The following is a 27,188-nucleotide window of genomic DNA, read 5'->3' as shown; positions in this document are numbered from 1 at the left end:
TGTTCTGAACATGAGGGGATCCTGGACAGATCAGCTAGAAGAAAGGCCAAAGGATCTTCAGCACAGCTAAATGAAGACATTTTGGAGGCTTGGAGTTGACTCCTTCCTAAATATCTTCTTAGTAGTCTGCCCTCTAGGCTTCTGATGGACACAGTATTTAGGTCTCTGCTTGACCTATGGAATCTCCCCCTTGTTACTCTTTATATTTCTGGGGAATCTTTGTAAAGTCATCTCTATAGTTTTTATCTCATTTTCAGCACAAAATTGACCAAAAATGTAGTACAGGACAGGCTCTGGTCTGAAACAATGAGAATTTATTTTATCTATAAAACATATACTCCTAGTATAGGAGCTAGATGAGGAATATAGATATATGGATCCTGTAAGGAGTCCATGTTTCTGACATTATTGAGTATGAATTTTAAAGTGTGAAGTGAGTTTCCGAATCCTAGTAGATAAGCACCTACTGCTGAATGGGACAGACAGGATCCTAAAAGCCAGAGATGTCATGCTGCATTAAAACTCACAGTGGGATCCCATATTCCTGGATTATTTTTTAAAAATGGAATTCCTCATAGCTGTCTCCTCTCCTTCAGTGATGCTGTCTCCCTGTGCATCTCCATCATCTTTGGCTATCTTGGGTATTTGGAAGATTCTAGATCTTCAATCCACCCATGTAACCTGCCTGCCCATGAACCAGGGTCTGGGCTATCCTCGTTGGTAGAGTTAACTTGGAGCAGGTGTTTACTTTGGCCTGTGACAAGCATCACTCCAGAGAGTCTAGTCTGATCCCACACTTAAATAAACTAGAATGTATAGGATGACTCTGACACCTTCCTGGTATAGTCTGTTTTCAACCACGTGGCACCCTCGTGCTCCTGCAGCTAGTTGGGTAATGGCATTGTTTTATATTATTCTAGATTAGATCCACTAGCCTGTTACTGAGAAGACGTGACAAGGTCCACTCTAATCTGGATTAATATAGGAGTTAAGAAGCAGGCTTAGCCAGACCATTGACTGTAATCCCCGGTGCTGGGAATTGCTAACTCTGAGACCTCAGTCCCTCAAACCCTCTCAGGCTTAGTACCTTCAATTATCAAACCTGACAGGAATAGAGCAAGGCTATTGCATGGATGATCTTCATCTCTGTAAAACATCTACAATGAGCCCCAACAGTACATTTCAGACACACATAATCCATTACACTAGACAATAGGAAATCAGAGAAAAAGTCATTGTGACTGAGATCTTCTTAATATTTTTTTGTTGCAATTTTGAATCTGGATTCCCAATTATAATCAGGATGTATTGGTTGATGAAAAACATCTTTTTCTTCAACCTTAGTTTCTCCTGTTTCTGATCCTGCAAGTTGTGAAATAAAAGACAGACAAAAATCTCTCCCCAAAGAACTTTAACTTTGATTTTGTAAGGAAAATGTGCAACATAAATTTGCAAGGAAAGTGAAATGCATGTTTAGCCTTTGAATATGAAACACCACCATAGATTCTTTGTCACCTGATAATTTTGATTCTGATTTCACATAGTTCAGAGCTTCACATCACTGTCTGACATTGACGGGAGGCACAGTCATTCCACAGTAGCTGAATATATTTGCAAGGTGATTTCGATATTTGAAGTCATCTCATCACAATAAGATTGTCTCATTTATTTGAATTACAGAAATAATTGCTTCAATTAAAAAGGAATAGAACTGTCAATTTGGAAGAAGTGTCGGTGATGAAATGTCAAAATTTATTTCTGAGTATCAGGGAAATGCAAAAGATATTATTTCATAAATTTTCAGGAGAAAAATTCAAATTCTTTAGGTAGCCATTTATAATATTAAGTTGTTCCATCAGTGGCTTACAACAGAGATAATTAACTTACCCACATCTCATTCTCTGACACTCAAAATAATAATCATGACATGTGGTAGAGGAGTATACAATTTGAAGATAGGCAGAAGAATATGTGTTATATATATTTTTTTTATGAGTGCACCAAAAGAAGGAGAATTCTCAAATGCCTAGATTACAAAGTTAGCTTTATGGTGTATTGAGGGAAATATTGACTACAGAAGGAGGGACTTTCTAAAATAAAGCCTTTAATCAGAACACTGAATTCTTGAAAAAGCTTCCTCCTTAGGGTTCTTAGAAAGCGGAGCCAGGTGATTTTGTAATTTAGATAAAGTCATGCTTTTAGTGACAAGTGAACCTTTAAAATATTTTATGGTTTCTCAAGTGGTCAATTGGTTTAAACACAGAGGAAAAGTTCACTCTGCCTTTTGCCTTGCTCACTTCTGCTCGGTGATGGGTTGATTTACATTAATCAAAGGTCTGGGTCAATAGTCTGACCCATGGTTCTTTTCTTTGTTTTATGTTTTTAGACAAGGTCTCATTATAGAACTCAGGCTGGTCTTGAACTCATAATCTTCCTACCTTAGCCTCCTGAATGTTGAGATTACAGGTATACACCATGATGCCCAACTTCTTTAGTCCCTAATCACTCACTGCTAGGCTTTATAAACTTGGAGATTATCATCACTAGAAAATAGCACAGGTTCATCTTGTGGTAACAACAGAATCTTTTGAGAGAGACTAATGTTTTAATAATTAATAGGGTTAAATTTTTTAATGATTATGATGTGATGACATGTTTAAGAAAATTGATTCATGCTCCTGAGAGAGAGGAAAACAAAATAAGTGTTTTATTCTTTATCTTACAAGTTCCACTTATTGTATGGAGGTTCTATAACATCAAGGGACACCTTGTTTTTTCTTTAACTCATGTCCGTTGGCCTTCTCAGGGTTGTAATAATAATGGATAAAGGCAATATATTGGTTTCTCCATAGGCTAGTAAGCTGATAAACACAGTGCTTTAAAAGTGATCGTACAAGCTTGCAATCCCACCAACAATGGAGGAGTGTTCCTCTTTCTCCACATCCTCGCCAGCATCTGCTGTCACCTGAATTTTTGATCTTAGCCATTCTGACTGGTGTGAGGTGGAATCTCAGGGTTGTTTTGATTTGCATTTCCCTGATGATTAAGGATGTTGAACATTTTTTCAGGTGCTTCTCTGCCATTCGGTATTCCTCAGGTGAGAATTCTTTGTTCAGTTCTGAGCCCCATTTTTTAATGGGGTTATTTGACTTTCTGGAGTCCACCTTCTTGAGTTCTTTATATATATTGGATATTAGTCCCTTATCTGATTTAGGATAGGTGAAGATCCTTTCCCAATCTGTTGGTGGTTTTTTTGTCTTATTGATGGTGTCTTTAGCCTTGCAGAAGCTTTGCAGTTTCATGAGGTCCCACTTGTCAATTCTCGATCTTACAGCACAAGCCATTACTGTTCTATTCAGGAATTGTTCCCCTGTGCCCATATCTTCAAGGCTTTTCCCCACTTTCTCCTCTATAAGTTTCAGTGTCTCTGGTTTTATGTGAAGTTCCTTGATCCACTTAGACTTGACCTTAGTACAAGAAGATAGGAATGGATCGATTCGCATTCTTCTACATGTTAACAACCAGTTGTGCCAGCACCATTTGTTGAAAATGCTGTCTTTCTTCCACTGGATGTTTTTAGCTCCCTTGTCGAAGATCAAGTGACCGTAGGTGTGTGGGTTCATTTCTGGGTCTTCAATTCTATTCCATTGGTCTATTTGTCTGTCACTGACACCATTGCATACACTAGCAAGATTTTGCTTAAAGGACCCAAATATAGCTGTCTCTTGTGAGACGATGCCGGGGCCTAGCAAACACAGGAGTGGATGTTCACAGTCAGCTATTGGATGTATCACAGGGCTCCCAATGGAGAAGCTAGAGAAAGTACCCAAGGAGCTAAAGGGATCTGCAACCCTATTGTTGGAACAACATGATGTACTAACCATAACCCCGGAGCTCTTGTCTCTAGCTGCATATGTATCAAAAGATGGCCTAGTCAGCCATCAATGGAAAGAGAGGCCCATTGGACTTGCAAACTTTATATGCCCCAATATAGGGGAATGCCAGGGCCAAAAGAATGGGAATGGGTGGGTAGGGAAGTGGGGGGCGCTATGGGGGACTTTTGGGATAGCATTGGAAATGTAATTGAGGAAAATATGTAATAAAAATATTAAAAATTAAAAAAAACAAAACAAACAAACAAACAAACAAAAAACAAAAAAAAAAACAAACCAAAACAAAAAAAGTGATCGTAGTGTGTAAAGAACAAATAAGAAGGGAATCAGAGGCAAGGGAAATGTCTTCTGATTAAAAAACTTGGCTGAGAGAAGAAAATGTGTAAATAACTCTGTGTAGGAAGGAATTCATCATCTCTATTGACAGGACTTAGATACTTATGGTAGGAGATGCAAAGACTATAGCTCACTCCAAAGGTGATAATCAGAGACAAGGAAGGTGCATGACACCATATTTGGAAGAGGGCACGTTTGCTTCAGGGCAGCCATCTGAGCTATGGAGGCCAACCAGAAGTGAGAACTGTGGAATTCAACCTCAGCTATTTCCCCAGGGACTGTGGAAAATACACACCATCTGTTTCATCCTAGACCTATTAGGGCCTTCTCTAACATGATCCTAGGAGACTACATGTTAAAAAGAATTTCTAACTGAAGAGCAGTGTTTCATTATAGAGTAATTATAGATACATAGATAGATACTCCTCCCTTTGGAGATGGAACTTAATTCCTTGATGCCTTTCAGTGGAGACCTGATTTAATGACTTGTTGTCAAGCAGCATCACATGTGGATAGGTTTCTTTTATCTTCAAGGATACAGAGTATCCTATTCTATGTGTATGTCATATTGTCTTTATTCATTGTATGTTGCTAGGATTGACATTGTATTCATGTTTTGGGTAGTCCTAAGACTACAGTGATCATGAGGAGACAGATACCTCACAGAACTCTTTATTTCAATGTATTTGCATCTACTTCATATATGTTCATAAAAGGGATTGCTTTGTTTTCCTGAGTAATGTAAATTAGGCAAAACCAGGACCAGAAACGAGGGCACATCCACTCAAAAACTGAAAGAGGGAGATTTCTTTGAATTCAAGGCCAACCAGAGCTACTGGTAAAACCCAGTCTCAAACCAAACAAAATAAAAATGAAACTGTGTCAGTGACGTCGAACTTGTGGTATGGAAGTCAGAGAAAGGGCTGAGGATGAAAGAAAGGAAAGGAAAGCCAAGAAACAGAGAGCAAGAGTGGTTTTGGGGATTGAGGATCAGCCCTGGAATGCTGGGGATGAAAAGGATGCAGCTGCTGGGGATGAAGAGTGAGCTGTGTGCTCATCACTGGGGCTCCTGAGAGCTCAGGAACCAGACTGGTGATAAATGAAGACACAAACGTGCACATAAACAAGTCACATAAACAGGACTGGGAAGGATAAATCCTGGTTTATCCAAGACAACTTAACATACTTGAAAACACGGTTTCTACAAAAGTTCCCTCCACATGGTTCAGAGTACACGCTAGATCAATGACCTTGAAGCCTAAGGAGATAAGCTCACCTTAATCCGGGAAGAAATCCTTTCTCATATGAAGCCTTGAAAACAACAACAACAACAAAAAAATGGAATAGAATTCTCTAGGATGTGGTGAGTTTTCCCACACTTGGACAATTTGGGGGAGTTCTTAGCACTTACGGTGAGTGTGCAGAAATGATCTCTGGGTGAGAAACCAGGTGAACCAAATGTCTTCCAGGATGTATTGTGTTTTTATGAATACAGAATGAAGACACTTCACCTTGAGGATGTTTAGAAGGTTAGAAGATCTTCAAATGAAGAAGCTGCCAGCCTCCCCAGAGATGAGAAGAGGCAAGCCATCAGAACTGGAAGCCAATAGTGAAGCGGAAAATTACTTGATTTCTTTTCTACCCAAAACTGGTTCAGTGACTTTTTCTCCTCATGGACCCCATCTTGGAATAGAGCAGCAGTCTTATGCCTGAGGATGTTTCTACCTCGCAGTCTCTCGGAAGACTTCATAGTTGAATAATAGCTGTCAACTGGACCTTCCTGTGCAGGAAACAGAAACCACGGCTGTATCTGCTAAAATAGATTGATGGGAATTTCAAGTACTGCTATGTCAGAGGCCACTTTTTTTTTTTTTCTAACATTACCACTTTGCAGTAGAAATCTGGGGGAAAAATCTTCACTGGTGTTTAGATAAATTAGAGACAGTCTTTAATTGCAGTCAGCCAGAAGAGTGGCTTTGTGTTGTGAGATGAGTTTGTTTATGTAATGATAAGGCTCAGTTCACTTTTTTAAACAAAAGCCAACCAAATGATACCCTCTTGTTCTTTCTTACTGATTGCTACCCAAACAGTAGTCATCACTATTATGTATGGATTGAGTGGTTTTCTAGACTAATCAGCCTCATAACTGTCAATCTGTCTTTCAGGATGTGTTGATCAGGCATAGAACTATGAAAGAGGTGGTGTGACTGTTTCCTAATGAGTCTTATTTTCCTAAGTCACACAAGAAAATCGACTGAATTATTTCACAGTCACAGCACACACATCAATAGGACCCTTGATCCTTGAGAATTCTCTTTTTAGCATTTCTTCCATTTCTTCTCCAGCCAGCCAGCTTTGCCCATTGTTTCTTGCATACACGAAGCTCATTTCTACATCATTGCCTCTGATTCATATCAGTGTCCTGCTCCTTAAGGAAGTTTTTGCTTTAAAATCTCTCCAGCTTGACACATTGTGTTTCCATGGGATCCTGGTATAACGGATTTTCCATATTCCTTGCACTTGAAATATACTCCTAATATAATGTGCTTTTCTTTCTTCCGATTTTTAGTCTTTATGAACAGTTTTACTGATAAAGATAATGACAGATAAATGCTAAGGGGAGTTGGCTTACTCAAACTCACCTAAAGTACTTGAGAAATTCATACGATGTATTTTCTCTTCCCCAACTCCTGCTGTATCCTCCCCCTCCACCATGCACAGCCAGCTTCTTGTTCTCTTTGAAAGAAAACAAAACAAAACCATTGAGTCCAATTGATGTTGGCTCATGACTCTTGAGAGATGAGTATGTCTTGAAGTGTGGCTGATATACCTCTTACCAACCATTGAAGAAAAACGATTTTCTCCAGAGAAGTTATCAATTGCAAATAGCTTCTTGGATAAAGGTGAGATTTCATGCCTGCTTCCCTTTCTCTGTGCTGATATTTTGTCTGGCTTGAGTAGTTCTTGTACATGCTGTCACTCATTGTGACTGACTGGCTTGTCTGGAAAATGCTGCTTCCTTGAAGGCATGCCCCACCTCTAGTTCTTACAATCCTTCTGCCTTCTCTTCTGGATAGATTCCCTAAACCTTGAGGAAAGAGTATGATATAGAGTTCCCAGTGAGGGATGAATGTACTTAAGTCTCTTGTTTTCCTCGTGTTTACTAATTGTAGGTTTCTATGCTAATTATAACTGCAGGAAGAATCTTCTCAGATGAAGACTGAATGATGCACAGTTATCTATGTGCATAGCCATATGCCATCTGGACTCATTTCTATGCCATATTTATTTACTAGAAAAATTGTAGTAGGTTTCCCCCTTCCAATTATCTGTCTAGTACCAGGTTCTTGGTCTTCCTTTCTCTGTCAAGTATGATTTCTATCTCATGGAGCAGGCCTTAAATCCAAGCAAAAGGGGGTTGATTACTCCCATAACATCCATGCCACTAAGGAGACCTACTTTATTACAGGTCAGAGATTGGGCTATTGCTGGATTTAGAAGCCAACTACACAATCCCTTCTTCCTGTCAGCTTGGATAATCCTTCTGAAAAATAAATTGCCCTTTTCTCTTGATTCTTTCTCCTCCTTCTTTCTGAACTAATATGATAATTTCATGAGCTCAGGGATTTTTATTTAAAATCATAGGATGCCTGAGTATCTGGTCTCATGATAATCATAAAGGAATGGGAATCAGAATAAATCAAGTTTTGATAACTGGTCATTTAATAAACTCGATCAATGTTGTAGCAAGATTTCCACTCAAGTCAGTCTCCCATCCCACATTCAGTAACAGGAAGGGTGAAACAGGAATGAGGTTGACTAACTAGCGGAGGTATTTTTGAGTGTCAACAGTTTTTCAGTGTATGAGTTATATGTAGTTTACATGTGAGAAGTTATTCAATTACTTCCCATGCTGGGCTTTAAAAGCAACACTGTGGAGAAATGTTCTATGTTAAAAAATGCTATTGTCTATTATTCTTAGCCTTTTTTTTTTTAGACACTAAGATATTATCTCTTTAATGGAGAACAGAGTTTCACATTGGAGGAAGCCATGCTGGTATTTTACTTTCCTGATTTTGAATGAAGGTGGAATTTTTGTGATGTCTCTGCTGCTTATTTCTCCCTCCCCAGGCTTTCCCCTCAGGTCCTGGGGACCCAGAAGTCCACCTTTTAGTTTGATAGACTAGGAAGTTGTCCAGGTAAAATCCTTTGAAAGAATTCAGAAACCCTACTTTGTCTTGGAACACTTTTTTAGTTTCCTAAGAGGTGTCCTTCTACCCAGGTTCCTGTGATGGAACGCAGTGGACAACCAATAAGCTCTTCCACTGTCTCCTTGTCCCTTAGTCAGCTTCCCATCCACCTGAGGAAATTAGCATCTAGCAGAAGGAATTTTGTCAGTGGGAACCGGTGATGCACCCACCTGGTTCAATTCGTTTCTCCTTCCTTCTATTTTCCTGAAACATTACTTAGATTCAGTGACTCTTTGAACCACTGATGTGGCTGGCCTATGTATGGGTAAACACACCGTCTGGGGGACTCCTTTATCACTGTGTGGTCCAATGAAGACAAGCATTTTAGTTCCTCCCTTCTCTCTTTCCTTTCCTTTTCCATCATTTTCATGGCCTTAGGATTTTAACTTGTAATCCTTGTCTCAGTCTAGATTCTAGGAAAAGTTCCTTTGAGCTAATTTCTCTTCTTATGGGTTTGCTTTGAGACAAACTCAATGATACCTTATTCTCAGGGCAGTATTTACAAGGGCATAGTTTATAAACACTAAGAGACAGCAACAGAGAAGGCAGAAGAAGGGCTGACTTTATTTTTTACAGGAGAACACAAATACTAAATTTCACCACTTCACAATCTTTATCTTAGTTAAGCACAAGCCCAGTGTTAAATAGCAGCTCCACCCTGTCATTGTTCCTAGCTGCATGTTGGATATGGCTTCTTTCTGGACCTGGGAACCACTCAGCTCACACATCCAGATTCTATTCCTTTTCTTAGCAGTGAAGATGCTATGGGAAAGTCCTCCGACGCTTACAGATTTCCTCCTTGCATTGGTTTAAACTGTAAACAAACTTTATTAGCTGTGTCTTTTGGAGTCTAGAGAAATGATTATGACTTAGTTAACTGTTACTCAATTGTACTGTCTCAGATCTGACCTTATCAATTATATTTGTGCCATTGACTCAACCAGCCGAGTCAGAAATCCCAGCTCACATAAATAGTATACTGACTCATAGAGCTAGGCTGAGAAGACAAAGACCCAACACATGAGAAAGACCCCATCTATTAATCAGCCAAGACCTATTAACTTCAAATATCTTTTTAAAATTTAATTTCATTTGTAATTCAGTTTTTACACTCCATATTCCATTCCTTGCCCCTCCCCATCTTCCTTCTGACTGCTGTACATCCCACACCTCCTCCCCACCCTACCCCATCTCCATGTGGATGCCCCCACCCCCTACCCCACCTGACCTCTAAACTCCCTGGGGCCTCCAGTCTCTTGACGGTTAGGTGCTTCATCTCTGAATGAACACAGACCTGGAAGTCCTCTACTGTATGTGAGTTAGGGGTCTCATATTAGCTGGTGTATGTTGTCTGTTTGGTGGTCCAGTGTTTGGAAGATCTCATGGGTCCAGATTTACTTCAGATATCTTAAGAACAAAGTCAAACAAACAAAAGCAGAAGAAAGAAGCAACACATGAAGATTCTCCTACACTATTTTTCTCATTAACTACAGAACACACTGTAGAGATTTTGTGTGTGTGTGTGTGTGTGTATGCATGGATATTTTGTTGTTCCCATATTGAATATTGTATGTACAAGTGAAATTACATTCAAAATGTAGAAATTAGTCAATTCCCATTTACCATATATGAGGCTGAGAATATAGCTTTCTATAAATGCAAAAAGCATTTAGTTAAAATGTATAATTTCCTTCCCCCTCTTTGTTTAAGCACATAGTTAAGTTCATGCCTTGACATAAGAGTTAGGGTGACAGAGAGAACTCTGAGGCTTCATCGCAAGTAACAACCATAATTATAAATCTATCAATTAAAATGAAGAACCCAAGTCCTGCTCCCTTGATCCTGAAGCTGTTCTCGTCCTGTAGCTTAATGCTGTTGCCCTTTAATATAAATGAAGCCCAAGGAGCTCAAGTAGGAAGGAGTCTTCCCTAATGGTATATGGAGTGTGTTTGAAATCTTAAAAATTGGTCCTAGAGAAGAAATTGGATTCAGTAGATAGGCGGAGGCCTGCAATGCAGCTAAGAAGTCTTTAATCATTAAGAGAGAGATAAATGAACATTTTCTGATATTTGTTTTTGAAATATAAAAAAATGTCCTTGGCTTTCAAAATGGAAAATTCAGCTCAGAGATGAGCAAATACAGCACGCAGGCGCTGTGTAAGCCGGTCATATGTGATCGTTTTAAAGAGTTGTTCCAGCTGGCTTGCTCCTTACCTCAGCACCAGCACTGACATTGAGACTGTGTCATGGGCTGTCGGGTGGCCCTCTCCTCAATGCTTGCATTGTCCCCACTGACTTCATTGCCCATGCTGACTGATGGGGATAAGACTTTATTACATTCTGTAATTTTTTCTCTAACTTGACGATCTCAAAGTGCATTAATGCAGACAGGCTGGGACTCAGCTGAAGAAGGGCTGGATTCCTTCTCCCCCTTTCCTTGAATTTTATGAGGAAAATTGATAGTTTTAAAACTAACTCCAGAAATTAGAGCTCAACTTCTAGTCACTTAGCAAGAATAGCTAATCATGTACCTTTATTTTTTTTTCTGTGTTTATCGTTTTCTTTTTGTGCACCTGAGAAATTCTATAGATCATGTGAAGTGGGATATTTGATAGGCTAGAAATAAAAGTCTAAAAGAAAAGGAAAAAGTTCTGAATTCTTTGACAGTTAAAGCTTCATACAATACATTTTAAAAAAGAATATATATATATATGTATATACATATATATATTCATTCTATCTGCTTAGATGAAATATAAAAGATGAAGCAAAAGAGAGCAGAAACAGAGGGAAAACATGTCCATCTAGACACTGCTTCCTAGCAACACAAGAATTTTGTAGGTGTGCTTTATGGTAGGCAGAATAAAGCTTCATTATTTATTGTGACAGCCCAGGAGGGCTGATAGACTATGCATTACTAGAAGTACTGGAGCTGAGAACAGTACTCCTGTCTGTCCTTTAAGGACCATGCTGGGTGGTACTTTGCATTAGCAGGAAGAAGACAAGGCTTTTAACATATCTAATAAAGTATGCTTGAAGGAGCCCCTTATGCTTAGCTTGAGAAGAGAAAGCTCCACAGGGAATCTTAGTAGCCAGATACAAATATTTCGTAATCTTCTTTGGGAAAGAGAGGCTACAGTTATTTTTAGGTGGTTCTAAAGAGAAAGTGCAAGAAAAATGAGCTACACAGTCAAAGGTGTTTGTAGCATTATAGCTTCAGACACAGGTTTGAATGAGCGAATGACTGTGACCAATAGCATCCATGGTTAGTCTTGAGATCGGCCTATCTTACAGCAGACAGGATCCCTCCATTGACATTTTGAATATGGCTTCGGTGGATGCTTTAAAAGGATAGTTTTAAAGAGTTCAGAGTTGGTAGGGTATTAAAAAACCTTTAGAATTCTTGGTAACTTAATATAAGTTGTGATATTTTTGATTGGAAGTTATATTCCTTCTACATACCTACCCCAACTTTTTCTCATGATTTCCCCAGAACACAATGCATTCTTTGTCTCTAAATACATTGGTAACTTTAATGATCCATGCTTCTTAAAACTTCTTGTTTTTCATTGATTTTCATAAAATCGATTATGAAATGGGCAGAAAAATCTATTATCCAAGGTTTTCTTTGGAAAATAGAAATTGTCTTCATTAGCTCCAAGTCACATAGTGAACTAATTATTGACTCTGGGGACCTTGTCATGAGGTAGTGACTCTTTAAAAGACCGTAGGAAGTCACAGTATTAGCCTCGAAGGTTGTGTCATGTGTAGTTGGTTCACATTAAAGGGACGTGGTAAAAAATGCAAGCTTCACTTTATATTAAACTATATACAATGGGCTGGAGAGAATCATACTGTGTCTCACCTGGAGTAGCTCCCCTGACCCTCGGACATTTGGTGGTGTACGGACATTTTACATAGTGACGGTTCAGGTGTGGTGAGCAGAGGGGCACTGGACACTACTGACAAATAGAAAGTCAAAATGAAGGTTACTAAATCATCCTACAGTGTGCAATCTCTCATAGTAAAGATGTAGCCGGCCCCAGAGGTCAACGGTGTGATCAATAAAATAATCCACAGGCTGCTTTGTATTTATTTTAAGCTAGAACATCCTTAAACAGTGAAGTAGGATTTTTTTTTTAAAGGTCTTATTTTCCTAAGAATTTTCCATGTTTTTTTTTTTTTTTTCATGATAATGTCCTATTTGCCAGCATGACTACCCTAGCGGCAGATCGTCAAAGTGTTAGGAGCTAACTAACCACTACCATGTGACCTAGGTAGTGGATGCTGGCTAATTATCTTTCATTTTATGATGGCTTTTGTGAGAAGTGGTCAAGATTTGCATTGTTATGGCCACATGGATGCTAACCACTGCCGCAACAGGAAAACACAGTGATGATTTTGCTTGCACATATTTTTAGCAAGTCATTCATTGACACTTTAAAAGTCATTTATTCCCCCCTTAAAAACTCATCACAAACCTCGCTTCCACGTGAAAGCTCACCCCCCCCTCCCGCCCCCGCCGGAGGAGTGGATTCTCTTTCGGACTTGCTCTCGTGTCATCTCTCACTGTGCTAATTGTACAGCTCCTTGGTGTCGTATGCATCTTTCTAAGCAGAATATGAGATCAGCGAGGTTAGCCGTGATATTTTTACCTTTGACCCTTCATGGGTGTGCATCGGTACCAAGCACAAGGGCTTGATGAATATTTGTTGAATAATGGACGGAACAAGAGTGTTCTTTGTAAAGTCGCCTGTAGTACTTGGTAACGGGTTTTGTGAATGCTCTTCTTACAGATCTTAAACCCATAGTCCCGTGATGACCTGAAATGAGCACAGTAAAGGTCATGGGGTTTGTGGTACTTAAAGGCCTCCTGGTACTTCACCGTTCCAGCCAGGTCCCAGGAGGAAGGTGCTATAAAGATGGAAGGACTGAGTTCAATGTGAGAGGAAGTGTCTTCTTTCAATTGCTAGAATCTGTTCAGGCCAAGGAAATGCCTTCCTTTCAGCTAGGTTCATGGCCCCTGGTTCTTAGCTGAAGATGGTTTGAGTGGCGGCAGTGGTAGAGGCTGTGATGTTCAGTATACACTTCTTACACAGGATGGTGGCTTGTCTGCAGACTCTTCTTACACGGGATGCTGGCTTGCCAGAAGAGATCCCGTCTCTACCTCTGAGTCTGGTGGCCTTTTTGACAACTGAGGTCAGAAGGTGCAGTGGGGATTATCAGAAGGAGCCTGGCCATAGGACTTAGCCTGATCAAGTGTCTGAATAATTGGGCAGTCTCAATGCAATCTATGTTCTCTCCATTAGATAGAAGCAGAGAATAATGGTTTGAATTAGAAGTAAAACTAGGAATAAAGGCATCTAGATAAAAGTTGTGAAGTACTCTAAGCCAATGTTTTTTCTCATAGAACTTAACCTTTATAAAAATCCTGAGAAGGAAATATTTCCCCTTTCAGTTTTAGATATTGAATCTCTACTAGATTTAAACCTCCCCTAGACTTACCTCCTTCCATCGGTCCCTCCCTCCTTCCCTCTTTCCCTCCCTTTCTCCCTCCCTTGCACTCTCCCTTCCTTCCTCCATCCCTCCCTTTTTTCTTCTTTCATTTCTTTACCATAATTATGTGTGCACATATTTGTGTGTGTGCATTTATATGTGTGGACATGGAGGCAAAAAGCTGATGCTGGGTACCTTTGAAACAGTTGCTTTCCACTAGAGCTCACTGATTGGTTCGGCTGTCTGGGCTGCAAGCTCCATGGGTACCAGTCTGTTAGCTCTTCCCCAGCACTGGAGTTTCAAATGCACACTACCATGCTGAAGCTGTACATGGGTGCCAGGGGATTAAAATTCATGTCCTCATAGCTGTGTGACTGGCTCTTCGCTGACTTAGCCAACGTCTCAGGCTGTCCTTTCTTTAATCTCCCTCCCTCCCTCCCTCTTTTTTTTTTTCTTTTTCTCTTTTGAAGTTTTTTTGAGAACTATAGAGTTAAGGCCTCATCTGAATTGGAATTTAGAAATGAATTAAATGTCTTTTATTGTTTCCCAGAAGAATCTGCTGCTGGGATTTTTGGATTTGAAGACATTTTAAAAATAGACTATTTACTAACTCTTTTTGTGTCATATTTTTGAGTTAGGTACTGAGATTACAGTGATGAGTCATCTATAGTTCCTGGGTTTGAGGAGCCCACACACCTTTGCTTTTGATTGTTGTAAGCAGGAAGGGAGGAACAAATGCTAGAGGGAAAGTGTAAATAACAGATGTTTGGCGAGCAAATCAGGATTTTTATTTATTTATTTATTTTTATTTATTTTATTTTTTAATATTTTTATTACATATTTTCCTCAATTACATTTCCAATGCTATCCCAAAAGTCCCCCATAGCGCCCCCCACTTCCCTACCCACCCATTCCCATTCTTTTGGCCCTGGCATTCCCCTATATTGGGGCATATAAAGTTTGCAAGTCCAATGGGCCTCTCTTTCCATTGATGGCCGACTAGGTCATCTTTCGATACATATGCAGCTAGAGACAAGAGCTCCGGGGTTCTGGTTAGTACATCATGTTGTTCCAACAATAGGGTTGCAGATCCCTTTAGCTCCTTGGGTACTTTCTCTAGCTTCTCCATTGGGAGCCCTGTGATACATCCAATAGCTGACTGTGAACATCCACTCCTGTGTTTGCTAGGCCCCGGCATCGTCTCACAAGAGACAGCTATATTTGGGTCCTTTCAGCAAAATCTTGCTAGTGTATGCAATGGTGTCAGCGTTTAGAAGCTGATTATGGGATGGATCCCTGGATACGGCAGTCTCTAAATGGTCCATCCTTTCATCACAGCTACGAACTTTGTCTCTGTAACTCCTTCCCTGGGTGTTTTGTTCCCAATTCTAAGAAGGTGCACAGTGTCCACACTTTGGTCTTCATTCTTCTTGAGTTTCATGCCTTTAGCAAATTGTATCTTATATCTTGGGTATCCTAAGTTTTGGGCTAATATCCACTTATCAGTGAATACATATTGTGTGAGTTCTTTTGTGATTGTGTTACTTCACTCAAGATGATGCCCTCCAGGTCCATCCATTTGGCTAGGAATTTCATAAATTCATTCTTTTTAATAGCTGAGTAGTACTCCATTGTGTAAATGTACCATAATTTCTGTATCCATTCCTCTGTTGAGGGACATCTGGGTTCTTTCCAGCTTCTGGCTATTATAAATAGGGCTGCTATGAACATAGTGGAGCATGTGTCCTTTTTACCAGTTGGGACATCTTCTGGATATATGCCCAGGAGAGGTATTGCTGGATCCTCCGGTAGTACTATGTCCAATTTTCTGAGGAACCGCCAGACTGATTTCCAGAGTGGTTGTACAAGCTTGCAATCCCACCAACAATGGAGGAGTGTTCCTCTTTCTCCACATCCTCGCCAGCATCTGCTGTCACCTGAATTTTTGATCTTAGCCATTCTGACTGGTGTGAGGTGGAATCTCAGGGTTGTTTTGATTTGCATTTCCCTGATGATTAAGGATGTTGAACATTTTTTCAGGTGCTTCTCTGCCATTCGGTATTCCTCAGGTGAGAATTCTTTGTTCAGTTCTGAGCCCCATTTTTTAATGGGGTTATTTGACTTTCTGGAGTCCACCTTCTTGAGTTCTTTATATATATTGGATATTAGTCCCTTATCTGATTTAGGATAGGTGAAGATCCTTTCCCAATCTGTTGGTGTTTTTTTTGTCTTATTGATGGTGTCTTTAGCCTTGCAGAAGCTTTGCAGTTTCATGAGGTCCCACTTGTCAATTCTCGATCTTACAGCACAAGCCATTACTGTTCTATTCAGGATTTTTTCCCCTGTGCCCATATCTTCAAGGCTTTTCCCCACTTTCTCCTCTATAAGTTTCAGTGTCTCTGGTTTTATGTGAAGTTCCTTGATCCACTTAGACTTGACCTTAGTACAAGGAGATAGGAATGGATCGATTCGCATTCTTCTACATGTTAACAACCAGTTGTGCCAGCACCATTTGTTGAAAATGCTGTCTTTCTTCCACTGGATGTTTTTAGCTCCCTTGTCGAAGATCAAGTGACCATAGGTGTGTGGGTTCATTTCTGGGTCTTCAATTCTATTCCATTGGTCTATTTGTCTGTCACTATACCAGTACCATGCAGTTTTTATCACAATTGCTCTGTAGTAGAGCTTTAGGTCCAGCATGGTGATTCCACCAGAGGTTCTTTTATCCTTGAGAAGAGTTTTTGCTATCCTAGGTTTTTTGTTATTCCAGATGAATTTGCAGATTGCACTTTCTAATTCATTGAAGAATTGATTTGGAATTTTGATGGGGATTGCATTGAATCTGTAGATTGCTTTTGGCAAGATAGCCATTTTTACAATGTTGATCCTGCCAATCCATGAGCATGGGAGATCTTTCCATCTTCTGAGATCTTCTATAATTTCTTTCTTCAGAGACTTGAAGTTTTTATTATACAGATCTTTCACTTCCTTAGTTAGAGTCATGCCAAGATATTTAATATTATTTGTGACTATTGAGAAGGGTGTTGTTTCCCTAATTTCTTTCTCAGCCTGTTTATTCTTTGTGTAGAGAAAGGCCATTGATTTGTTTGAGTTAATTTTATATCCAGCTATTTCACCGAAGCTGTTTATCAGGCTTAGGAGTTCTCTGGTGGAATTTTTAGGGTCACTTATATATACTATCATATCATCTGCAAAGAGTGATATTTTGACTTCATCTTTTCCAATTTGTATCCCTTTGATCTCCTTTTGTTGTCGAATTGCTCTGGCTAGGACTTCAAGTACAATGTTGAATAGGCAAATCAGGATTTTAAAAAGAAGATTCATGCTTTGTTCTCCTGTTGCAAGAAACAAAATGCTCTTTTAGAAAAATTGAAAAATAAATGTAAGGAAAATTAAAGAAAAGGTTTTCCAACTAGCTGGATTAGTTTCCTGTTTACCTACCTTTTGGCTTTTTGGATGAATGAAGAAATGTACTTTATATGCATGTGCACAAGCACACTCTTGTATGCACACACACACACACACACACACACACCCCACAACCACCACCATCACTATCACCACCACCACCACCACCACAATCACCACCACCATGCTAAATCATCATTCCACAGTCTGTTTTATTATTTGGAAATATACTGAAATGTACTATTAATTTTTAACACTGTTTTTATGATTGATTAGCATTTTATTGCAGATAGGTAGGTTGAGTATGTTCAATTAATTCTGCATTGCTATATACTTAGGTAACTCTGTGTGTGTGTGTGTGTGTGTGTGTGTGTGTGTGTGTGTGGTGTCTGGAACAACCTCACAGATGCTGGAAGGTGATGTTGGATATCCAACTCTATCATTCAATCATTCAGCGTCTTATTCTCTGACAGAACCTGGAGCAGGGCTGGTGGTCTGGGTTTTTATGGTTTCACTGACCAGAACTCAGATTCTCATAATTGACCTTTGTAGGTTATATATATATTCTGTGCTATTTCCACAGGAGAACTTACTACTTTGTAATTAATTACTGGGCATGAGGAATTGCATTGTTTAGTTACTTCTGTTTTTATGGTTTGTGTTAAATTGTCCTCTAGAAAGGAAAGGTAAATTTGCCCATCACTGGTGTATTTGAGTCTCCATTTCTGTTCAATTTCTCCAACATTTGGCACTTTCCTTTACTTTAAAACAATGCTTTTCAGTTTGGTAAATGCTGCCATTGTAAAAGCTGCCATTATAAAGAGTGTCTTTAGAAAGTCTTATGGCTTGCTACACACTGTTTCCTGGCATGCTGTTGCCATTTTGTGCCATGGTTAATTGGTTGGTCCATTATCTGCCATGCAGCTTCAGAGCATCTAGAGGGTCAAGTGTATCCCCAGTTGTTTCCAAAGGCTCATGTTTGTTTGTTGAATTGAATGGAATTGGAGAACACGTTGCTTAGAAACTGTTGGCCAGATGTATACTGCCTATTCTTCCTTTCAGCTGCATGAAAATGTGGCAATTTACTGAGCACTGAGTATCTGCCAGGGCATCTTTGGTGATCTGTATCCTTAACACATACTTTGTGGGGTTTTTTATTAGATATTTTCTTTATATACATTTCAAATGCTATCCTGAAAGTTTCCTATACCCTCCCTCCGCCCTGCTCCCTTACCTACCCACTCCTGCTTCTTGGTCCTGGCATTCCCCTGTACTGGGGCATATAAAGTTTGTAACACTCTCGACAAGGCCTTGAACTAAGCAACCAATTCCCAAGCCATGTTTCTGGTCCTCTTCTTGTCTAATCTACCCTCTCCCATTCAGTTTTCCTTTCATCACTTCTGACACATGGGGACTAGAAAGACTGGTATAATAAACCCTCACCCATCCGAAATTCAGCTCCAAAAAACTATCAACATGTGTCAAGTTCTACTTCATCTTTGCCTTTCTTTCCTCATCTTGTAACACATGTCCATAATAGGTTATTTTAAAGTAAGACTCAAGGCTAGTTTGGCTCAGTAGTAGAGCACTTTCCTAGCATTTCAAAGGCCATGGGTTTGATTGTCAATATCAGAAAACAATAATGATACTACTACTGTTACTACTACTACTACTATTACTACTACTATTAACAAGAATGTGAATTTTAGGTACCTTCTTTCATTAATGAATATTTAAGCATATTTAATAATATATTAATTCTTAATATAAAGTACAATGCCATTGCTGTATTTTGAAAATCTTTAGTAAGATCTAATACCCAAACACTGCTACTTTCCTTGATTGTCTCATCTATGACTTCTTATACTTGAACCACTCTTTAGGGTGTGGCCCAGGGGCAGCCCTACCTGGGAGCCCTGGAGCTACCTTGCTAAAGCCACCAGGGTTATAGGAGAGAGGGATGAGGGAAGAGGTTCCCAACACTGACGAGAGTGAGTGCAGCGGATCTTGACTGTAGCACAGGAAGGCCTTCTAAGAGGAGATTAGAAAAGGCTCATTAGGAGAAAGCCTGTCCCATCCTCCAAGCACAGTGGGCCTTGATGATCAGAGACATTCTATGGTTTTAGAGCTTTATTATAGAACTGCAGGGGGAAAGAGAGAAGGTGGAGAGAGAGAGAGAGAGAGAGAGAGAGAGAGAGAGAGAGAGAGAGAGAGAGAGAGAGAGAGAGAGAGAGAGAGAGAGAGACAGGAGAAAGGCTAGAGAGAAAAGGAGAGTAAGAGGGAGAGAGGAGAGGAGAAGACAAAGAGAAAGGAGAGAGGAGAGAAGACAAAGAGAGAGGAGAGGGGGGTGAGAGTTAGGGGTAAGGGGTAAGAGAGTGAAAAGTAAGAGAGATGAGTAAGAGAACAAGGTGGGGCTGAACAGCCCTTTTTATGATCTTTACTGTTGCTTGGTAACTAGGGAGGAGTTTAACCTGAAGGTCAGAAGCTTGGACCATTGCTTACATGACTTCTAGCCATGATTATCTTGTGGGGGCTATGGGGGTAGTAACTTAGGCAGGAGCCAGAGTTCCAGGAGTATAAGGGAACACCTACCGTGTAATATAGGTGATCACCCTTCGGGATTCAGACCTCAGCTCAACTGGAGACCAGCCTGCAATTCTTCACACTCCCTGATCCTCTTTTTGGTTGGGAGAGGAGAGCATACAAGGGAAGCCACTGGCTTACTGCTTTCCACAGTGGGTCATGACACTTAAAGGACACTTTACATTAAGCAAAGTTTCAAGTTTGTTTTCTGGTTCTGCAGGTCTTGCAATTCTCCACTGTGTGGTAGCAGATGGGAACACAACCAGAACACCAGAAACCAATGGCTCTCTTTGTGGAGCTCCTGGGGAAAACTGCACAGGTAATGTTTATGCTTCATAGTTATTCTTGGAAACTTGACTCCCTCCCCCAAATGCTTAATCCTTTTTAAATAGTATTCACTATACTAGGTGGTTCTGTGTGCATATAATACTATACTAGGTTCTGTATTAAGTAACTTGAATGAAGTAATGTATTCATTACTTGTAAGAGTTTTCTAAGTGAGACAAAAATTTAATAGTAATATACCATATTTTATGTATTTAAATAATACTATAAGAATGATTTGATGTAGTGTTAAACAGACTACAGAACTCCCTTAAGGTTATCTCACCAAAGGTCACACACCCAATAAACAGAAACTCAATGATTTGGACTTCTATCTGCCTGATTTCTGTGCCTCCATGATTAGCCACCATAGACTAAGGGTGTTAGTTACTTTTCTGTCTGCTTTGACAAAATCCTGATAAAAGCAATGCTAGGAAGAAAGGATTTATTTTGGCTCAAAGTTTGAAGCTACGTTAGAGGATGGCTAAAGCTGTGGTCCCAGAAGCCCGAGGCAGCTGGTCACATCATGTACACAGTCAGGAAGCACTGAAATCTGAACACTGGAGCCCCTAGCTTTCCTCTTTGTGTGTACTCAGGCACAATAGCTGGACCAACACTGCCACACACATTCAGGATGGGTTTCTCCCCTTAGTTGAGTCTCTGTGAAAACATCCTCATAGACATGCCTAGGGGTCTGTTTCCTAGGTGATTCGGAGTTTTGTGGAATCAACAACTGCTGAGATTAACCATTTCACCTGGCATCACAGACGTGTGGTGCTCTACACTCTATTGTGTGATATGTTGTCTTGGATTCATGAATTCTTGACACATCCATCCTTTTCTTCTTCGTCTAATCCATACCCTAAAAAGGAGAAGAAGAAAATAATATTTCCATATTTTATCTTGGACATGCTTGATTTAATATTCTCAAAGGTATTAGGCTTGTGTAACAGGCTGTGCAGAAGACTGGGTCCTTGGACCACCACTTGCTATTGTTGGCTGATCTAAGCTGCTTTTGGTCCTACTGAGATTATATGATCTAGACCTCTACAAAGCTTACTTCTAATTTTAGGGGAAGGGGGAACCTACAGACCACTTTAAATGTTTGGGCTTAGTGGAGAAGGGCCTGGTGTATTTCCTGGGAGGTTCACTGAGCTGGAAGCATGGTCATAGATGTGAATACTCGTTGACTAGTCCCATGGGAACACTGTCACAGAGCCAGAAATATGATGAGCAAGTCTCTTTCATGTGAGTCACCAGTTCTGGCCCAGTCTTCCTATTTCATCCTTCAGAGCTGTGGGTGGGTTGTGGGATGTTCATAGACCATGGAATCTACTGATATCTTAGATCATGCTTATAGGGTCCTGATTCTGTCACCCTTGTAAGGATAACAAGGTCAATTGTATATAGTTGAATGTTTTCCTTCAGTCTAGTTTTAAATATTATAAATGATGGAATTTTCCACATTATCCCTGGGAAATTATTTCATTATCTTATGATTGGCAATGTTCAATAATCTTCCTTGCCATGATCCTAATGATTTTTCTTCTAGTTTTAATGTTATAGTAAGTACATATGACAGTTCCACTTTTCGAACAAATTTTAAGGTGTATTATACAGTTGTTATTAAAAGACTGAAGTTACATAATAGATACTTCAATTTATTCATTGTGTTTAATTAACTTTGTGCCTATTGTCTAGCAACTTTCCATAGCCTTCTTCTCAGATGCTGGCCAACCATGATTCTATTGTTGGCTTCTGCAGATTTTGCTTATTTCAATAGCACAGAGAATTGGAATCATACAGGACTAATCTGTTGTGAATGCCCTGTTTAGTTCAGCATGCTGTTCTTCAGGTGAATTCAGATCGCCATATTCCAGGGTTTTCTTCCTTTACACGGATGGCTATTGCTTCATTATAAGTGATGGATGCCTTTTCTTAATTCACTCAGCCATCAATAGATACTTGGGCTATGTCTACACTTGACTCTTGTGAAGAATGCTACAATGGACATGGAGTACAAATGTCTCTTTGACTTCCCAATTTTAGCTTGCTACGATTAATATCCAGAAGTGGCATTATCTTGTGGGATCATGTGATTGTTCATTTTAATTTTTTGTGAGGTACCTCCACTCTTTTCTATAGCAGCCTGGGAGAATACATCTCATCAACATGTTACAAGGTTCCGAGGTCACCACATAATTTCTCTCTCCCTCTGTTTTTGGTAAGAATAGTAAGAAAGGTAAAATCTCTGTGGCTTTGATTTGCATTTCTCTGGTGATCCATGATATTAAGCAGCTGTGTGTGAGTCTGTGTGTGTGTGTGTGTTTTGAGTATTTGTAAATCTTCTTTGGTAAAATACCTACTTAATTCCATAGTTCCATTTGGAGTATTAAGATGTTGGCTACTTTCTTATATATCCTATATCCCAATAACTTATTGTAATACAATTTGGAGACATTTTCTCCTGTCCCAGGAGAATGCCTTTGGCTCTGCTAATTCCTTGGCCGAGCAACACTTTCGTTTAGCCCTTATGATCTCTTCTACAAATTTTAAAGTTTCAGGTCTTACCTGAATCCAAAACCCATTTTGAATATACTATTGTGAATAGTGTAAGGAAGGAACCAATTTTCATTCTTTTGCATAATGTTCATTTTCAGAATTTTGATTTTTCTCCCTAAAGTGTTTTATTCCTTTTGATTCTGTGGTCACTGTGATTATTTCTCTAGTTTCATTTTGGGTTAGTCTGTTTTCAGAAATACAACGGACTTTTATGTATTGATTTTTTAATCCCAGAACTTTGTGGAACTCATAAATTAGTTTTAGTGTTGTTTTATGTTGGGTCTTTAGAGTTGGCTACATACAAGATCATGACATTTTAAAATTGGAATAATTTTAACTTTTTTTCTAATTTGAGTGTCTTTCTTTTTCTATTATAATTTCTTTGTCTTCCATTTCCAATCCTGTGTTGACTAGAAGTAGCAAGACTGCATTCTTCTTCATTCTTGGTCTTAACAGGGAAGTTTAAAAATTTTCACCATTGAGTATAATGTTAGCTCTAGGCTTTCAGATATGACCTATATTGAGGTAATTTGCTTCCATTCATAGTTTGTTGACAGTTTGTTATTATAAAAGAATAATGAATATTGACAGGCCTTTTTTGCATGCATGAAGATCATTTGACTTTATCATTTTTTGTTTGACTAATGTGGTGCATTTTTCTGGCTTTGTCTGTGTGGCACCAATTGCAATACCCCCCTTTTTCATTTCTACATTTCTACATTTTAGTTGATTTGTGTTTTCCCCTCTTTTGTCATTAACTCTTCCTAAATGTTTGTTCATTTTGTTTGCTCTTCCAGAGAAAATCCTCATTCTCTCTCTCTCTCTCTCTCTCTCTCTCTCTGGGTATAGTATTGATTTTCTGTTCTGTGTTCTCTTATTTTCACTAAAATTTCTGTTATTTGTTTGCTTCTTCCAAATTTTGGCTGAATTTGTTCATCATATTTTTAAAATATGAAGTTATCTCTCTATTTGATATCTCTCTCCTATTACAATGTAAGTCTTTATCACTATAAACTTTTAGTGCTGTTTCTGTTGCATCTAGTATGTTTTGGTATGTTTTATTTGTTTCAAGATGTTTTCCAGTTTCCCTTTTAATTTCATCTTTGACCCACTGTTGCTGCAGAAGCACATTGCTCAACTCTGTACTGGCAAACCTCCCCCCTTTCCTTCTATTTCTTTTCCTTCTTTTACTTTCTATTCCTAACTTCATTTCGTTTTGATCAGACAGGTATTTGAATGACTTCAGGCTTCTTAAATGTATCAAGTCACTAATCCAACCTGAAGAACATACTGTCTGCACTTGGGAGGAGCACACATTCTGTTGTGGCTGTTCAGTCTTTAATCTCTAAACCCACTGTCACCTTAATAATATTTTGTCTTCATACATCTATGATAAATATGAAATATAGATTCCTCTCCCCCCCCCTTATATTTCTTAGCAATGACTTTTGAATGTACTAGGACTCAACAAGTTCTGGCCAGGGAAGGTTTGAGTCCGTTCCTGTCCTTCTTGGAACACATTGTCCTACTATGTTTGAACCTTTTTCATCTCATGTATCAAGGGTATAGACGCAAGTGGGCTGCTCCCAGCACTTACCAACTGCAGGGCTGTGTGGAGCACATAGAGGTTAGAGCCCATTCTTCATCAACAGCCTTCCTGAGCCCTGAACAATGAGCTTGCCATGAATCCCAGTCATTTGCCCTGTGTTGTTGTCTGTCTGTGAGCAGCAAAGAGGTTTCATTAATTTTCATAGGTGTCCTGCCTGCTGGATTTAGTGTATGGAAAAAATTATTTCTCCGTTCAGTTCTGCCAATATTTGTTTTATATTGTTAGATTTTTCTCATGTCAGGTGTATGCATATTTATAGTGAGGCACTGAAAACCTTATCAAATAACACTGGTCTTTGATTCTTGCTGGTAGATATAATATATGAATAACCACCACTGATACCCTTTGCTTAGCATTGCTATGGGTGCTCTGTGTCTCTTTACTTTCGGCACATGAGTTTCCCTAAACCTAAAGTGTCTCATAGACAATGTACACATGGTAAAGTTTTGTCATTCAGTTGCTTAGGATGGAAGAGTTCAGCTCACTTTCATCTTAAGTAATTACTGGTAGGGAAAATTACACATTTTATTATATTTTTTACTTTTCTGCCTATGGTTCTTTTGTTCTTATTTTTCTCTCTTGCTGTCTGTCTTTATTCTTTGTTGATTACATTTCATTAGTATATTTTAATCCTCCCTCCCCATGAGTATTTTATCTGAAATTGGCAGGGAGTTTAAATATAAAAATAATTTGATAATATAATAACAAATTAATAAAATAATAAAAGAAATAAATGCATACTATTAGTCACCGGAAAACCATATGGGAACATCAAAATGAGGATGATATGAGGGAGCACCCTCATAGAAGCAGGGAGAGGGGAGATGAGATAGGGGTTTCTGAAGGGGAAACTGGTAAAGGGGATAACATTTGAAATGTAAATAATTGAAATATCCAATAAAAAAGAACATTAAAACAAACAAACAAACAAACAAACCCAGACTGCCTGAGAGCAAAGTACAGGGGAAGTCCACATAGCTCTTGAAAGAATAACTGATGTCAAGAACAGACTTTTAATGACTGGCTCTCACCATTGTTAACTTGCTTAAACTTTCAGAACCCAAGTCTGGAGCCAGGAGCACAAAGAAGTAGGTTAGATGATACTGGGGTGTATTTTCTGGGTCTAAATAATTCTCTTATTTTTTCTTTTAATAGCCCCAGTATCTAAGAATCATGCCCTTGGTTTGTTGTTTTCTGATGAGTAAGGGGTACAACCATTCATACTCATCACCATCTGGGATACAGGGCCTTCTTTATGATGCCAGCAATAAACAATGAACAACGGGCACACAGGGCAAGAGGCAGTGGGATTGGCTCATAGAGCAACTAGGTTTAATTAGTTGGTATTTTTCTTTCTTTACTAGACTATAGCAGGTCTGCTCTCAGTGTAGACCTTAATTTCGTAATGACCAGCCTGGCTGATTTGGTCAAAATATGGTCTAACCTGGCTTTAACACCATCCCATAATCCCCAGCTCTCTCCAGTCTCAACCATAGGTTCCAGTTGCTCAGAAAGGGGCACTTTTCCCTTCCCCTTTTCTATAGGAAATGACATTTAGCTGTAAGACCCATGGAGGATTCCCTAAACTTCAACCTTTGCATTGCTTCAAGGGCACTGTGAAGTTTCCATGCATTCAGTTCAAGGAAACAGTTAGTAAGAAAAGAAGGAAAGTTAACTTTAAAGATATAACATTATCTTTAGATTTGGGCACAAGGAGATTGTAAAATGAGGAAACCCCTACTGGGAAGAGGCCCAGAAGCTCAGAAGTAGATTATTAAAGCCTTCCACAAGCTCCATAGGTTAGAAGGAACCTTAGCCCCGTGTCCTGTGGGGACTTTGTATGCCCTCTTCTGGGCATGCATCTTCATTTTACAGGTCAAATATGCATGTGGAAGACAAATTTATAGTCATTTGTCTTCCTCCTCCTTTCTCTTTCTTTATCCCATAAGACTTCTATTCCAATATTTAGCATCCTCCTATAGTTAGTTCTATTACATAGGTAACTAAGGGGCTAGAAATAATGTAGATGTATAATCACCACAGCAAGTATTACAGAAAGGACTGCTGGGCTGATGGGATGGCTCTGTTGGTAACTGCCCTTGCTGCCCAAGCCTAAGGACCTGAGTTTGATTCCTAGAACCTATGTGGTAGTAGGAGATAATCAACTGTTTCAAGCAGTCGCTTGACGTTCGTATTCATGCATTCAGTCCCCCACCCTATGTCATGAGTGCACACATGCATATACACATGTAAGTTAATTAAATAATTAATATAACAAAATGTTTAGATGTCATGATAATTATAGTATGTTACCCTTGTAGTTAGTTACTTGCTGAAGACAGTTGCTGGTAGCACATCACTCACATAATTATTAAATACACTCTATTGGAATGGAAACAAATGTTACAAAACATCTGCTATGTAATAATTATGCACTAATATTCTAAATGTGTCAGACCCGGGAAAATTCCATATCAGAACTAAATTATCTAGTTGTCTTCTGAATTTTACTCTGATGGCTTAGCCCACGGGACTCTGTCATATCTACTCGAACGAGGCATCTTACCCAATGAGAGCAAGCATTTCTCATTGAATGGTCCATATGAACCAAGCGAGATGTCTTTGTTTCTGATCCCAAGCACAAACTCTTTAAACCAAAACCTTGCATGCACTCATCTCTGTCACAACTTTAACTGTTTCTGACTCA

The 27,188-nt window shown here is 39.2% G+C and overlaps 1 protein-coding gene across 1 annotated transcript in view; it reads left to right on the top strand.

The window, feature by feature from the left end:
- Window positions 1-27,188, top strand: part of Btc (betacellulin) — a 44,540-nt gene that overhangs the window by 5,314 nt on the left and 12,038 nt on the right. Inside the window, exon 2 of the mRNA XM_021163654.3 lies at window positions 20,207-20,305. Coding sequence (XP_021019313.1) covers window positions 20,207-20,305 — 99 coding nt within the window. The remainder of the gene's footprint in view (window positions 1-20,206; window positions 20,306-27,188) is intronic.

This window comes from Mus caroli, unplaced genomic scaffold, assembly GCF_978045245.1.
Source record: "Mus caroli unplaced genomic scaffold, Mus_caroli_1 scaffold_4, whole genome shotgun sequence".
NCBI lineage: Eukaryota > Metazoa > Chordata > Mammalia > Rodentia > Muridae > Mus > Mus caroli.
This window is presented reverse-complemented; position numbering and strand designations above follow the sequence as displayed.